Source organism: Elgaria multicarinata, chromosome 7 (assembly GCF_023053635.1).
Source record: "Elgaria multicarinata webbii isolate HBS135686 ecotype San Diego chromosome 7, rElgMul1.1.pri, whole genome shotgun sequence".
Taxonomy (NCBI): Eukaryota; Metazoa; Chordata; class Lepidosauria; order Squamata; family Anguidae; genus Elgaria; species Elgaria multicarinata.
In genome coordinates, this window is record NC_086177.1 from 40,953,556 (window position 1) to 40,968,737 (window position 15,182).

General features: G+C 39.9%; 2 protein-coding genes across 3 annotated transcripts in view; both read left to right on the top strand.

The window, feature by feature from the left end:
- Positions 1-11,654, top strand: part of SLC66A2 (solute carrier family 66 member 2) — a 90,190-nt gene extending 78,536 nt beyond the window's left edge. For both annotated transcript variants that reach the window (XM_063130484.1, XM_063130486.1), the window contains one exon: positions 8,127-11,654. In XM_063130484.1, the coding sequence (XP_062986554.1) occupies positions 8,127-8,334 (208 nt within the window). In that variant the 3' untranslated portion in view covers positions 8,335-11,654. The remainder of the gene's footprint in view (positions 1-8,126) is intronic.
- TXNL4A (thioredoxin like 4A) overlaps positions 1-15,182 on the top strand; it is a 246,335-nt gene that overhangs the window by 109,310 nt on the left and 121,843 nt on the right. The window lies entirely within an intron of this gene.

Sequence of the window (15,182 nt, forward strand, 5' to 3'; positions counted from 1 at the left end):
GTGTGAGAGAAACATGGGGGGGAGAGATACTAGAGATCATGTATATTTTGGGGGGAAATGTTTCTCTAATTTGGATTGTAGAACCAATTTGCCATTACCCTGTCGCAACAAGCATGCACCGAGGCAAAAATAATTTCTCTAGGTTCACAAATCTGACCTAGAAGAGCTGCTTTGACCCTGTGTGTTTGCAGAATGTTTGCAGTTGCAGTTTTTTTCTAGTCATGATATTACAGAGACAGGAAACTCCCCACTTGCTAGATCTATTCATGCTATTGAGCGAATAAAAGCATGTATGATTGCTATGTAGGGGGCAAAACCGAGTCAACTCCTTAAATGAACATTGTCTTTGGCAGATTACTGTGTGTAGTGCAGTTGGCCTAATTTTGTCGTGACAGTTTAGAAAATGGCCCCCATGCCTTGAATAATGGATAATCATTTTTGACTGAGGAACTGTCCTGAGTTTGTAAGATCTTTGTAGTATGGTGACTTCAGTAGAATAGGTTTTCTTCCACCTATGTGGAACAAATCCTTCTCATGACTAGCAGAAAACTATGTCCTCTGTTCCTTCAAATCAGAAAGATCCCCCAGTTTCTCTTAAATAAAATTATGAGGAGGCCTAGAAACATTTTTCATGTAACTAATAGGCTACTGTAAAGGAGAAAAACAACTATGGTTTCCCAGGGCCATTGATGGGACGACAATAAACAGTGGTTTAAACTACAAATGAGCAGATTTAGAACACACCTGCATTTGGAGTTGGAATGGATTTTGGAGTGCAGTTGATACTCTTCCACATCAGTCAGTATGCATGCACCAAGCTTGTACACCTTTCATTCCTTGACAATCTGCACCATGGAATAACATCACTATTTAAGTGATACTTTTTGTGCAGTCTGCATAACTGGCTTTGTAATGCTTAAAGCTAAAAATGCCTTAATTCTTTATTCAGAGACCATTTCATTCGGCAAAATTCTATAGCTAGGCTAGACTCAAGGGGGTGGCTCCCACCTTCCCGCTCAGTTCTTTTTGGCTGCCACAGCTGTGGTTTCAGGGGGACTTTGCTCTAGGTGAGAGAAAATCACAACAAATTAAAATTATCAATTTTTTTTCCTCTTCCCTTTGGTTATGTGTTCTTTCTATCTTCTCAAGGGGGGGTGTTCTACTATGTTTTCATTTATTTTTTTCATGTGTCTGTGTTTTATTTTCTGTAATGGCCCTTTGGGGCTTATTACTCAAAGACCACCTTTTTCCGCATGTGCTCTTTTTGCAGCAGCAAATTACTACCTTCATACGGTCACCACCTTTGTCTCCTTTGGAAGAAAATCATCTGGTTGAGTCTTGTCTCACTTTTACCAAACAGATCAATGTGGCCTCATGCTCTCCTGTGGGAGAAGATGCTCGAAGCAGCGGACTCCAGCAAAGTCTCTCAGAGCTGCCCCTCAATGCGCCGTTCTACACTGCCTCCATCTAGCAGCATTCTAATGCAGCAGCAGGATTTGCGCTTTTGGGCTTAACCAATAATTCATCTTCTGGGGGAGTACGCAGCCAGCTTTTTGAAAACTCCTTTGATAACAGGATCCTTTGAGTCAGTATCTGGCTTATTGACTCCCAGCTAAGTCAGCACTGAAGTGTCATACAGAAGGCTCTTCTGAGATTTCTATTTTTTTAAAAAAAAGGATGTCTCTGGAGTCCGCATCAGCCACAAGACAAACTAAGAAGCCTGTGGCTATCCTATGGGTATCAACCCATGTGCCTGCCTTGAGACTGTCCAAGGGAAGTCCCCAGTGCCAAAACAACTTGTGGAGCAGGTGATATTAAGACAAACACTCCTTTCCCTACCAGCACTGGTACTAGAAATATTTGCAATCACTTCACCACAGATCCCATCACTGGAAGTGTTTCCCCAATTGTACTGCTTGAGACTAACCAGCACATTAAAAGACAAGTCTGTATTAGAGGGATAATCCAATTGATTTTATTCCAGAGGATTCATATAATCTTCGCTTGGATTTATTTATTTATTTATTTCACTTATATACCGCTCCCATAGCCGGGGCTCTCTGGGCGGTTTACAGAAATTAAATGTGATACTCCCCATTCTTAGTATAATTTTTTCTGATTATGTCCAACATTTGTCCAGCCAGTGTTGGTCACCCTTGGAGAGCTAGTACAGAGAATATGACCGGTTCAAAGTTTCTAGAGTATAACAGTCTCAGTCCTGGTCATCTGGACGTTGGAAGCATTACTTCCCTTTTCAGTATTCCAGGGGAGAATCCTGGTGGTCTTAGACACTGAAGGGCAGCTGTTGGGCTTCAAGCTATTAGGATACAATAAGTGGACAAAATCTAAAATAATCTAACGGTTTCGAGAAGAATATAATTCAAGATGTATACATGTAGACCCTTAAATTCTAGAATAATACAAATTATGATGTCTATAATACAATTATATAGGGAAGCGTAACAAACAGTGGTTCCAGGAGACTTGAGTGGTATCAGGTATCCAGTACAGTCCCATTTTTCAACAAGTTTTTTTTAGAATCACACTATTCATTATTTGCGCAATATCCAGCTCAGATGTTATTCAAGGTTCTCATCAAAAACATCCCCATAGGTAAAATGCAATTATTTAACATAATTTGGCTTAAACCTTCAAAATTTTCAACTACAAAATATATGCTCAATATACATATTACAAAAAAAGGACACTCCAACTGGACAGGCTGGGGTGTTCACGTGAGGATTAGTCTGTGGTGGCAGCCTATCGGTAATTCTTTTTTGAGGAAACCCTTATAAAGAAAGGCTCTGCCAATAGGGAAATTCATTCGACTCTCCCAGATGCATCACATGGGCACTGGCCAACTGTGCCTGCAATACGTGCTAGCTGGAAGCGGCATATTCCATTGACATATTGTGCTGAATGCTTGGAAAATGTGATGGCTGTGTAGCTGAAGTGATTTCTTGAGGGAAGATGTTTGGTTTCCCTGCAACAGTTTGGTATTTATTGTCCATCATTGGAGTGGGGGGAATTGTCTGGAGGGGCCCTGAATCTATTATGTCTTGGTGAGGTCTAGAAAATCCTGGAGGTGGCTAGGTTAGATCATCCTCTATGTAACTAACAGGTGTTAGGTTTCATTTGTAATATGTGACACAAAGTATAAGGAGTGAAGGATAATTTGTCCTATTCTGTTTTAATAGATATTTCTCCTATCCTGTTTTCAGTTTTCATGGCATTGCTGCTAGAAAGCCCCTTGTTTGTTGTAAATGCAGTTTTCTGCAGTGCCTAACTGGATTGTTGCATTTGCATACCATTGTTTAAACTAGCAATTTTTAAAAGCTCAGCTACAAGAAAGGTACTTGTATTAGGGAGGCGTGTTGTCACTGGATACCATGGTAGTGAATTACATCGCTGGAAAGTGCTATTTTTGTTGCTTGAGCCTCTGGCAATAACATCTCTTTCAGAGCAGCTCCTGCTCCCTTCATTCCCTCTGGCATTTGTGTTGTTGGAAAACCTGATACTCTTACACCTCTTGCTAGCTAACCAGACAGGTTGCAGCATGGTTGACCACACACCTGAGTTCCTGTCTAGCATTGCTGCTTTGTTTTCCTGACAACCATGAAATTATTAACATTTTCCTAATTGACGGGGCCTTCGGTGACCCAAAGATTGGGACCACTTCAGGAGAGACCCCTGGGAGATCTGCATCAAAATCTGTCCTTTTTTGCAATCAGAAAAACTAGATTCTGTGAGAAGAGTCCTCCACAACATTGTGATCAGTGCATATATTACATACATTTAGGCTGTTGTGGAAAATATGTATCTGTATTACTATTTGCTCTTCACGAAACATGGGCCATTTCTACACCTGCCTTCCCCCCCCCCCCGGATCATCCCTGTACATCCAGATGACACACAGGGGATCCCAGGAGCAGGCAGGGACGATCCCTCCATTTTCCTGGGATAATCCTTGGGTGTAGAAAGGGCCATGGACTCTTATTTAGTGGGGTTGAATAGTGTAAGCACTGGGTTTGTGTGCCACCAATATAATTCTAGTTCATGGCAATTCCCAAGTTCTGGTGCTTGCCCTTGTGTAAACCATATAGGCTGTGAAAGCTCTCATTCTCTGCAGTAAATCATGAAATGCTGATTTATTTGTTTTTGCTGTTGCAGAACTTGTAAAATCCTTGTTCTGTACTTCTATTTTACAATTTATATCAGCCTTTCCCAACCTGGTGTCGTCCAGGTGTGTTAGATTATAACTCATAACATTTACTTTAGATATGAATGAATCTATTTTGAATATGGTATATAAATATTGTAAATAAATTAATATTGTCAATAATAATTCACAGCGAACATGGCCATCCCCAGCCAGGTTGAGGAATGTTGGCTTATATAGTTCAACACTGAAATGTTGGTTTATTGGTTAAAACATCATTTGGATCAGGCCAAATGCTTAATTGTTGGAATTTACCATAAATAGAGCCTTATTAAAGGTTTGGTGTACATGGACTTGTACATTACCGAGGTGCCAAATGGTTGGTGGATAAAGTGGGACTTCTAGATATTCTGCACATGTTCTTTTGAGCTGTGGTCTTTGGTTTGGATTGCAAAGTCTCCTCAGCATATTTCCAGTTTGTTAAAATGCCTTCTGTATCTTTCATAAAATGATTGCATTGTTGCATATCTCTTCCCTCTTCCACTAATAGAGAGGGAAATTGTTCTGCAGAACAGCTGCTCAAAATGGGAAAAATAACCTTTGTGTAATGAAATCCTCCTTATCTGTCCATGCACTTGGCTTCTTTCTTGCTTCCAGGCAGATTGTGTGCTACTTCTAGCTTCCTGCCTATCTGGGGTTTCTTACTGTTTTTTCCTCCTCTTTCCTTCAAAAATAAGAATAATTCTGAGCAGCTGTTGGACTTCACAGAAGACACTATTTTATTCAGCTTACAAAAGTCTTCTCCTCCTGTATGGAATTCTGAAATAATTCAAGAGGAAAAAATTGTTGTGCCTGCAAAGCTGGTCTGGTTTCCCTTGATAAATGCAAAAGTTCTTTTATTCTGAAGGGGGCCGAGTTTGTGCGGTGAAGAGACACTAATATCAGAAATGGGGACACACATGAAGCAGAAATTTCCAGTGACATTAATTGTACCAGATGAGCTCCTGAGATGGGAGGAGACTGCCCTCCTTTTTCCTGGCCCTCTGGCCAAAATGCATTTTATTAAATTGGGGCTGTCACAACTGTATTGCTTTGTCTTTTTCCCCCTTTTAAGTGGACTTGAAATACAAAGGACTGATAATTGGGTAAGAATGACTTCAGCATATTGTAAATATGTAGGCTCTAAAACATCATCTAATAACTGTTGCTTATTCTTTTTGAGATATTGTGTTTATGTGCAACAGCTCAGGGCTATGGAGTTTGGGGTACACAACATTAAAAACACGCACCACACCAGCTTTTAAAGAGAATAGTTAAAAGTTATAAGAAAGGAAAGTGCTGCAAGTTGTCTACCTGTATTATTGTTGTTCTAGAGTTAAAAAGTAGATTTGGGTTTCCATGTATCAATTTCTAAGTTTTTTATTGCCTTCAGCGTAGAAATGTATTGTTTGGGATTGGATGCATAGTAAATGTTACTCAAATATTGTGTTGAAGTGTGGATGCTGCTGGATTTCTTTTTTAGTCAGAAGACTACACCATCAAGTAAGCATTGATCTCCCAATCCTGTAACTTTGGTACACATATGAAAGCTTAAAAGCACACACAGGATTCCGTGTCAGAGCTTGCAGATTTCTGAAAATGTTGGAAATGTTCTGGGCAGATACAATTGCAGTATTCCTTTAGGCAGAAATCTGTGAACACCTTAAGCCCCCTTGGTCACGCAAGAGATTTGAAGTTACATTGAGGACTTTCAGAAATTTCTCCATTTGTGGTTTGTGAGCATGTTGGCTTATAAACAAGCCAGCTTGATAGTTTGTGTGGTAAAATCACTGTGGGAAGCCCTAAGTGAATGCGTAGATCTCTTCCATGCTGTCCTCACAATTGTGCCGTTGTATGAACTAAGAGCACCCCCAGAGGCTGACTTTCTGTGGCAATTGCAAGACTTTTGTGGCAGGCTGGTGCAGTTGCATGCTGATCTCTTGGTCATTTTTGGATACTGTGCAGTATCCAAAAATACAAGCAGATCAGAGCTGAATGTACACTATGTGTGTGCAGCCACCAGCAATGGTAGTGGACTGGAACCAGAATTAATTTAGTTGAATTTAATTGTCATTGAAATCAATGGGAATCTATGTCATGTTCAACTAACTTAGCCAGATCCAACCAATTAACTCCAATCCCTCTAAGTTACCTCTTCTTTGAAGTAGTTCCAGTTTTGCGTCTGGATTTTCAAGTACCACTGAGAAAGTGACATCTTAAAACACCTTAAGTAGGATATGACTAGATTGCAAACCTCTCTTGCAGCATCAACAGTGTCTTCTTTCGGGATTGTTAGTTTTTAATCACATATGTACGTCTTGCAGAAAATTATTTTGTGGTAATAGACTCATATAAAGTTAATGCACAACTGTGAATATCTTTGCTATCTTCAAGCTCTGTTTGACTGTTGTACTTAAACTGTGATCCTGAGTACACTTGCTATGGATTACATTCCGTTGAATGCAGTGGGAGTTACTTAGTAGTTACCATGCATGCTTAGGGTTGTGGTGCACATTTCTCATTCCGATTTTGTGGGTGTTTGTTGACCAGAGTATAAACTTTGTCCCATCTAAAATCTTTATTTGGCTCCCTTTTTTCTCTCACTGGTTAGAGTCAGACAAATGCTGGGCCTTGCCCTTATTTTGTCACACACATGGTTGCATCTGATTAATTGTAAATAAGAACTGAAGTGCTCACCGCTTTCAATTATATTTCATACATGTTGCATAATATATTTTAGGTTATTATAACAATGAACTCCAAAGCTTTTACTGGGCTCTCCTTATCATTCCATTAAAAAGTCTGTCCATTTATAATACATTAAGATTGTTACAGGCACTTAAAAACTGGCAATGTTTTCGACTCTCACTACTGAGAGTGCATTAATGAAAACATTAATTTTAAAAATTATAAAAGCTAACTCAGACCCCCCTCACTTTTTCCTCACACTTCAATAGAAAGGAAAGTGCTTTAGACCCACAATAATGGCTTAAAAGTAATTATTAAGGTACCCCTCCTTTCAATAAGTTGTTTCTATATTTAGAGGCACCTATTATTTCTCGGTGTGTACATAGTCTGATTGTCTGATGGCTTGAGGTAAGATAAATAAGCAAATGTAAATAAAATAAAATAAAAAAAGAAGAAGAAGGTACTTGCGCGTGCAGCCCCTTTGCTGCCAGCCTTAGCTAAACCTGGAAGTTTCTAATCAACCATGGTGTCCCTTTTCAACCAATCTTAGTTTGTTTCAAAGTATGCAGCCATTTGGATGAAATAGGAATTTATGTCCAATTAGAGACTTTCTGGTTTAATTGCCACTTGCACAAAAAGAAGTACAAGGAGGCTGCATGCATGTCCAAAGGGTCATTATCATCCGAATCAACTCCTCTTCTCTTGTGGCTTTATTTATTTATTACTTTTTATACCGCCCAATAGCAGAAGCACTCTGGGCGGTTCACAAAAACCGCCAGTTTTTTGGGTTGGGCTAGTTATATTCCATTACCCATCTGTAAGATAGGTATTATGACATGTGCCACAGAATTGTTGTGGGCTTGTCTGCAGGTAATAACATCACAAATTTTAAACTGGTTTAAAAATACCCTTTATGCGTTATATGAAGTCATGTGGCATTATTATTATTATTATTATTATTATTATTATTATTATTATTTTAATATGAACTAGATAGCTTTATGACTGGCTACCCTGTAGAAGAGTAAGCAAAAGATTTCCCAACTTACTAGTTTTAGCAGTCATTACATTAGATTAAAAAGATTGGTGATTAATACTTTACTCCTTCCCTGCCAGCACTGATATTTAACTCTACGTTTTCACTACTGCAGTTTTCTACTAAACTTGTATTTCTTTTTTTTTCCAGTTTTCCATTTTTCCTCTTCTAAAAAAATGTTTTGCTTTTCTCTCCATTTTAAAGTGTTAAGATGGTGCTGATGTGGACCAGTGGCGACACTTTCAAGACCGTGTACTTCCTCCTGAACCAGGCTCCCTTCCAGTTCTCCATCTGTGGACTTCTCCAGGTTTTCGTGGACATGGCCATCCTGTTGCAAGTTTATTTCTTCAGCTGCTACCCACAGAAGCCAGCTTCACACGCAGCACACCCAGTCAGTACAAAGGCACTTTAAAGCACAAGATGGAGGCAGCTTTAAGTTGTTCGGAGCCAGCCTTGCAGCTTCACTTCTACTTGCAACTAATGTGTTTCTGATGGGCGGGAAATAGAAGAGTCAAGCATGGACACCTCTATGGGTACCATATCTGGCATTGTTTTTAATTATTTGCTTTCCTTGGGTTGCATGCCCGTTGAAATGGATTTTCCTCTTTGGGGGCTTCAATGAGTTTTTATTGTATGTATGGACATACCTAAGTCTTATTCACTTATCTCTCTACATATGCGTGAGTGTATCACAAGGGCTGGATGTTAATGTTTTCAATGCTATTTTTTACAAATGTTCAGTCACAAGAATCAGAGTATTTTGTCTGACGCTTTTACTTAATTTATATAAAATATGTATATTGGTAGTACTTTTGGAATATCTGTTATATTTCGGATCTGACTGGTGAAGGCAATGTATTCATCATAAGTGAAAATGCAAAATCATTTTTTAAATGATTACACTTGATCAAGGGTGGGGGAGGTTGAAGCTAGGAGGAGAGGGGTTGGTGAAAGATGTAAAGAAATGTATTTTATTCAGTATAAATGTATTTAGTAAGCATATATGCATATATATATATATATATACACACGCACACTGCTGGACCAGTGTGGCCAATGTATAGATCAAAGTGAGGAGTGGTTGTGGTGTGGGTAATGCTATGGCCAAATGGAAGCTACAAATTAACTTGTTGATGTAAAGAAAAAAGGAAGTAAGGAGTCTACTATAACATAGTAAGTCTTTTTTTTACAAAACAGTGGCACTCATTTGAGGACTAAGGATAAATGCAGGCAGGTTGAGGAATCCTGCAAAGGCATTGCTAGAAGAACCAATGAAGGCTTTATGATAGTAATGGTGTGAAAGTGGGAAAGCTGAAAAGAAACTCCATGTGTAGCTTAGGCCTTATCTACACTCTTTGTGCAGTATATTTATTCAGTGGAAAAGTGAGCAGAGTTACATAGCTGTGTCTTCCCAGTGTAGGCACTGTGAAAGGTCTTGTAACATTTGATTCTTAAGCTGCACTGATCAATGGAAATACTGTCAGTATAATTGCATCTTAAACTAAAGAAAACTACCTGAGTAAGTTTTCTCCAAGAAAGAAATAGTACACTGGCCTAGGAGAGAGCCATTCTGAGAAGGAAGTGTTGGGCAGTCCTCCTTTCTAAGAAGAAAGCCGAAGTGTGACATTTTTCTGAGTATTATTTAATGCCAAATGTTACCATTTTGTGTTCAGGGGGAGATATTTGCAGTAGCCAAATACTGGAGAAGAGAAATAGTAGTTCTACGCCCATTAAGGTCTCACAGGTTGCTTAATTTTAGCAAGTACCATAGCCAGCAACCGAAATGCTAAGAGAGAGAAAGCAGTTAGGGATGTGTACCTATATGCAAGGTAGATGAGAAAAAGGGAGGATCTATATACATAAAGTATGTTTGTCAGTTTCAGACTTGCATCTGGCCTTTTCTGAGGACTTGGTCTGGAATTCGCCTGTACAGCTTGAATTGTTCTATTTTTCAAGCTCCTTGCCTTTGGCCAGTTGCCAGAAGGAGTTTGCTTTGACCCCCTTGAGGTAAACATGCAGCCATGCTGTGCTTCAAGAACAGTTCTGTTCTATTTAAAGACATCTGTGATAGCCTAGAAACTTACATTCTTCACTGTTTGATAAACCCTGCAAGAGGGTGGCATTTTAGGTCAGCCATAGACACCTGTCAAAATTGTTGCCTTTATTCCCTAAAATTGTTCCAAAGAATAGATTACTTTATGCACCTCTAAGTCTGATCCACAAAAAATGTTGTCAGCTGGGCATTGTTGTTTCTTGGTGCATTTGGCTGTGCCAAATCATCTCTGTCTGAAGAGACAGGGACATTTCATCATCGCAACAGCGTGAAAGTCTTATCAGAATTTTTGTTTTTAAAGAATTATTTGCCTTCTGTACTTACACATTTGCTTTCCAAATTATTCATCTGTTAAGTATTGAAAAACCTCAAAACTGGCTGGGCTTCCTCTTCTACAGGTGAAACCCTCCATGTCTGAAGGGCAAATTGTGCCAACGTGGCAGCTTGAATGCACAGGAAATCGGTCTATTCTTCAAAAGGGAGAGGGTAGGGCTATCCCCATTCTGCAGTAGCTGTGGTGGATCTCTCTCTGCCTGACTGGCATATAAACAAAACCTCAGGAAAGCTGCTTTATTCAGAGCTTGGTGTGAAGCGCTATAGTTGATCTCACACTTTGTCGTATTGATTGGCTCCCATGCTTACTCCCTTATGCCTGAAGTGACCTTACCAAGCTGATGTTATGTGGCATGGCAGAATATGAATGTTTAATTGCTCTCCTTTTCACAAATGTTCTGGCTGTGTTAGGACATCTGGGCATTTGTCTTTTAAATTATAAATTTCCATCATAGTTCTATTTCCCTGGTATGCTGCTGTAATGAGGATTGTATTTCTACTTGTACTACAGGATTTCTTATAACTTGCTATGGTAGGCTTTATTTTTGTATGGGGCAGTCTCTCCTTCTCCCCCAACCCCCACCCTGCCCCATTGTCAGTTGAAAAGGGATTCAGGACTAAGCTAGTATGTTTTAGCTTAGCCTGTGTATATTCCCATCTCAACTTTGTCTAACAAGTATTGTTTAAAGTAAAATTAATAGTATCTCCCTGTTTCTTTCTTCTTGGAAGCTGTACACAGGTTCTTAATTTCTGCAGTCAATATCCCAAACATAGGCTCAAGGCACCATCGTAAGACTGCAAATACCATTACAGAAGTCAGTAGACTGGTGTCTAAAATATTACTTTTATTTGTGAGATATAGAAAGCAGGAGAACTTAAGCTGTGAACTCTCCTGAATTTCAGAGTGCAAGGGTCAGGGGCCATTTTAAAACTTATGCCACTTACCGTATCTGCCAGCAACCACACTTGGAGGGGGGGGGATAATCTGTTTTTTCCCCAATGGCAACCTCATGCAGTGCTGGTTCTGCAGAAAAGGCGCTCTAACTCCTGCCTGCATGGTTGGATCATGTAAACATTCTCTAAGCCACGAGCCACGGTGGAATTGCTCCCAGGTAAACAGCTCCCATATATCTGGGAGAGCAACTAAAGAGCACCTCAGTGGTCAGTGAACCACTTGCTTTAAAAACTTAGAAAACCTTTCACATGTAAAGAAATCTTGTGTAACAGTGATCACATCAGAGTTAAAATTTAAATGCATCTCTCTGTTGAATGTATGGGATATTTCAATGGCACTCATGTTGATTATCAGTTGCATTGATCTTTTAAAAATAAACAAGTTATACACACATGCCCTATTAGTTATTGCTCTTTACAAATGTAAAATGGGGGAGAAGTGTGGTGGGGGTTCAGTGAGCATGCCAGTAGAAATCAGAAGTTTGTGTCACCATCTTACAAAGTGGTGAGCATGAGAATGGATGTGTGTGCTGGGGTGTGTTATGTGTACATGCACTTACAAACCAGAACTTACCAGTCGTCAGTGACAGATTTCCTAAGGTTAAAATATGAAGCTTGCTATTTATTGCTGTCAGTATTAGAGAGGTACAATGACATTCTCATATCCTGAACAGCATCATCTGCTTCACACTAAAGTCTCAATCTTCCTAGAATATCAGAGTAATTATGTAACCATTCCCAAAGCACTTTTAAATTTGCATTTTGCTGATGAAGCTGAATCTCTTAGCTGAAAGTTTCAGACTTTGCAGCAATGCACTATTCATTCTGACTCATACTATTCACTGACCCACCCTGGATGTTGGTCAAGATATATCTTTGGTCTGATCCATCAGGCATCCTCTTAGCTATCTTCCTTTATGTCGACTGCAGCAAATAAGTTGTGGTTAGAAGTATGGAGTACAGAGGGTTATTTATTCATGTAAATAAATATACTTTATAATGGTGTTCAACAACACATGAGGATTGAAATAGAGTCATACATAAGGCATGATGAAATCAATGAGTCTTATCTATGATTCGCTTTGTCAGAATTGGGATCACAGAACAGATACACTTGTCAAATTATTTCATCCAGTAAATTGTGCAGGAATGTAAGAAATGTGTGAAAATACTGCTCCATTAAAAGAAGGATGAAAGCTTATGCTACGTTTCACGGGCATGTCTCCAACCATTTTAAGCCTCATTTAATCCGTTAAAGCTGCCTTTGCAGCCCAGTCTCAGGCCTAGAATCCCTTTACAGCCCCTGGCAAATTCACTTGATGTTACGGTCTGAAGTGTGAGCCAAACATACATTCTATGTATGACGGCATGTTCTCCAAAAACTTGGTAGTCTGAGGATCCAAGTAGCCTAGTGCAAAATCAGCCTATAAAGTGACATGGCCTGCTGTTTCTCTTCCCTTGATTTTCAACAAACAACTGTGTTCCTTTAATCCAGCCAACATTTATTGGATATGAAACAGGAAAATGACATTTCTTTTATCTAAAACACTGAATGCAATGGAGACAGTGCTGTTTGTGCTACTTGCCATTATCCAAGGCTCCCTTTGGCATAGTAGTGCATGGATTAAAGTGGCAGCTGCTGCTATTATGCCCCCCAAACCAGAATATTTTATTAAATTCCTGCAACAGCAAGAGCCTCATGGAAGCATGAAAACAAGTGTTCCTAACATTACAAGAACAGAGGAAAGCAAGGAGAATTTAATGCTCCAGAACGTGATTGAATTTCAAGAAGGGACTGCACGTACATGGATAATCAAGGTTCATGCTAAGAAATGTTTTGAAAATTGTAGGCAGCTATTGCAACTCATGGCTGGGAGAGCCACTAGGGTGCCGAAAATGAAGAGTTGGAGTAGTAATGCTTGTTTACCATCTAAATTTAATGGGTTCTAAGCCTGGAAATTAAATGTAATGTCACTGCTCCTGCTCCCCTATGCTGATCCTGCTAGTTATTTCTGCAAGCAGTAATCAACAGGGGCTCTGTGTAGGATACTAGTGACCAGCGCTCTCATTTAGAAATCATTGTAGGTACCCTAAACGTTGAGCATGGGGATGAAACCATCACGAATGAGATGACTTGTCTGTTCACACACATCTTTTATCGTTATTCCTACTGAGCTCAGGCACATGAAACAAGTTAGTCTGTGTACAGACATACCTCATTCCAGAGGCAGGAGTGAGACTTTCTAGTACGGATCGAGGTCTGTTTCTCTCTTCCTTCACTCTTTTACTGCTTCACATACCTTGCTCTGACTCCAGCATGGATTTTCAACTACCCTCCATCCTAGGAACATAAGAAGCTGCCTTATACAAAGTCACACCATTGGTCCATCTAACCCAGTATTGTCGACCTTGACTGGCAGCAGCTCTCCTGAGTTTCAGGCAGGATGATTTCCTGGCCCTACCTGGAGATGCCAGGGATTGGATCTGGGACCTTCTACATGCAAAGCAGGTGCTTCACCACTGACCTATGGCCCTTCCCCTGCTTTGAGAGGCCTTGGCTGTTATTTATTTATTTATTGTTCACTTTCAAAATCCTTATTTAGTATCTTTAAAAAAAGGCGACCCATTTCGTTTGTTTAGCCTTTACACTGTGCTTTAAGCAATATGAAGTAGCCCTTAGAGCAAAGATACAGGACTATGTTGCGTAGGGTAGCCACATACGCAATGACAAAAACAACACAGAAATACTGCATTAAATTTGTATATGCTAATTTAAATGCATAGATGCAAATTCAGAAAGAATTACTATTTAAAAGAAATACATCTCACCAAAGTTGGGAAGATTGTGACTAGGTGGCCCATGTGCCTGCTCAGTCTGCTGTCCAGGTCCAAACTGTTGCTGGGCCACTGCTCTCCCTTCCTATTGTTCCTCATCTTTAAACTTGAATGGATTGGACCATCCTGCAAATAGAGGCTGTCCTTAAGTGGGCACATAACATCATTCCCAGAACTCATTTGACCAGAAATTAGTGCCTCCTTCAGTTGGTTGCACCCACATAGATGTTACTTCCACGTTATCTCATTCTGCTGCATTATGTATATAAATACTGCAGCCAAAAATAAATAGGACTGCTTATATGGGTGGGTTGGTCTCACCCTTCCTACATTAAAATCCTGGTTTAATAGGGTAAAAATGCCCACATTGACCCAGTTCGCATGATCACAGGGTAGTTAACAAACCACGGTGGCTGTTAACCACCTTGCATGTGTCAACTGTGTGCCAGCTGATTTGCATAATTACTCTTGCTGGGCACAGCTTTTCATGTCATCCAAACCCAGCGAGAATGGCTTGCTGGGGTAATTAACAAACCTCCCCCAACCCATGGCCTATTGTAGGATTTTGGGGTGATTTGTTAACCGTCCCAACAAGCCACCCTCACTGAGATCAGATGACAAGAAACCATGGTGGCAGGGGCTTGGATTGCCAACGCAGTGCCTGTGAGCACTGCAACCCATCATGGCTGCGGTGATCGTGTGAACCAAGTCGTTGTGTAAGAATATTGTGCTTTATTTTTCAAATTGCAGTAGAAGCATATTACTGCTAAAATTACATATGAAAGACCATTTTCTGTATGAATCATCTTTTACCCAGTACTTGGAATATGTAGAACTGCCCTACACATTAAATGAAAGCCGCTAGAGCTCAGGAGGCTGCCCAGAAGGTTTGCTTGTGGGTTTGCTCCCAAGTTGTCCCAACACCAAGATACCTTTACTTTTGTATGCTGCTGATGCTGTACTGTTATCACTTTCGAGAATTGGGTTAAACCGATTACACTCCGCATTTGGGACATCTTGCTCTGAGAATAGTTTGACTATCAATTATAGTAAGTCGAAAGTTTTGGTGTTCTCTAAGGCTTGGA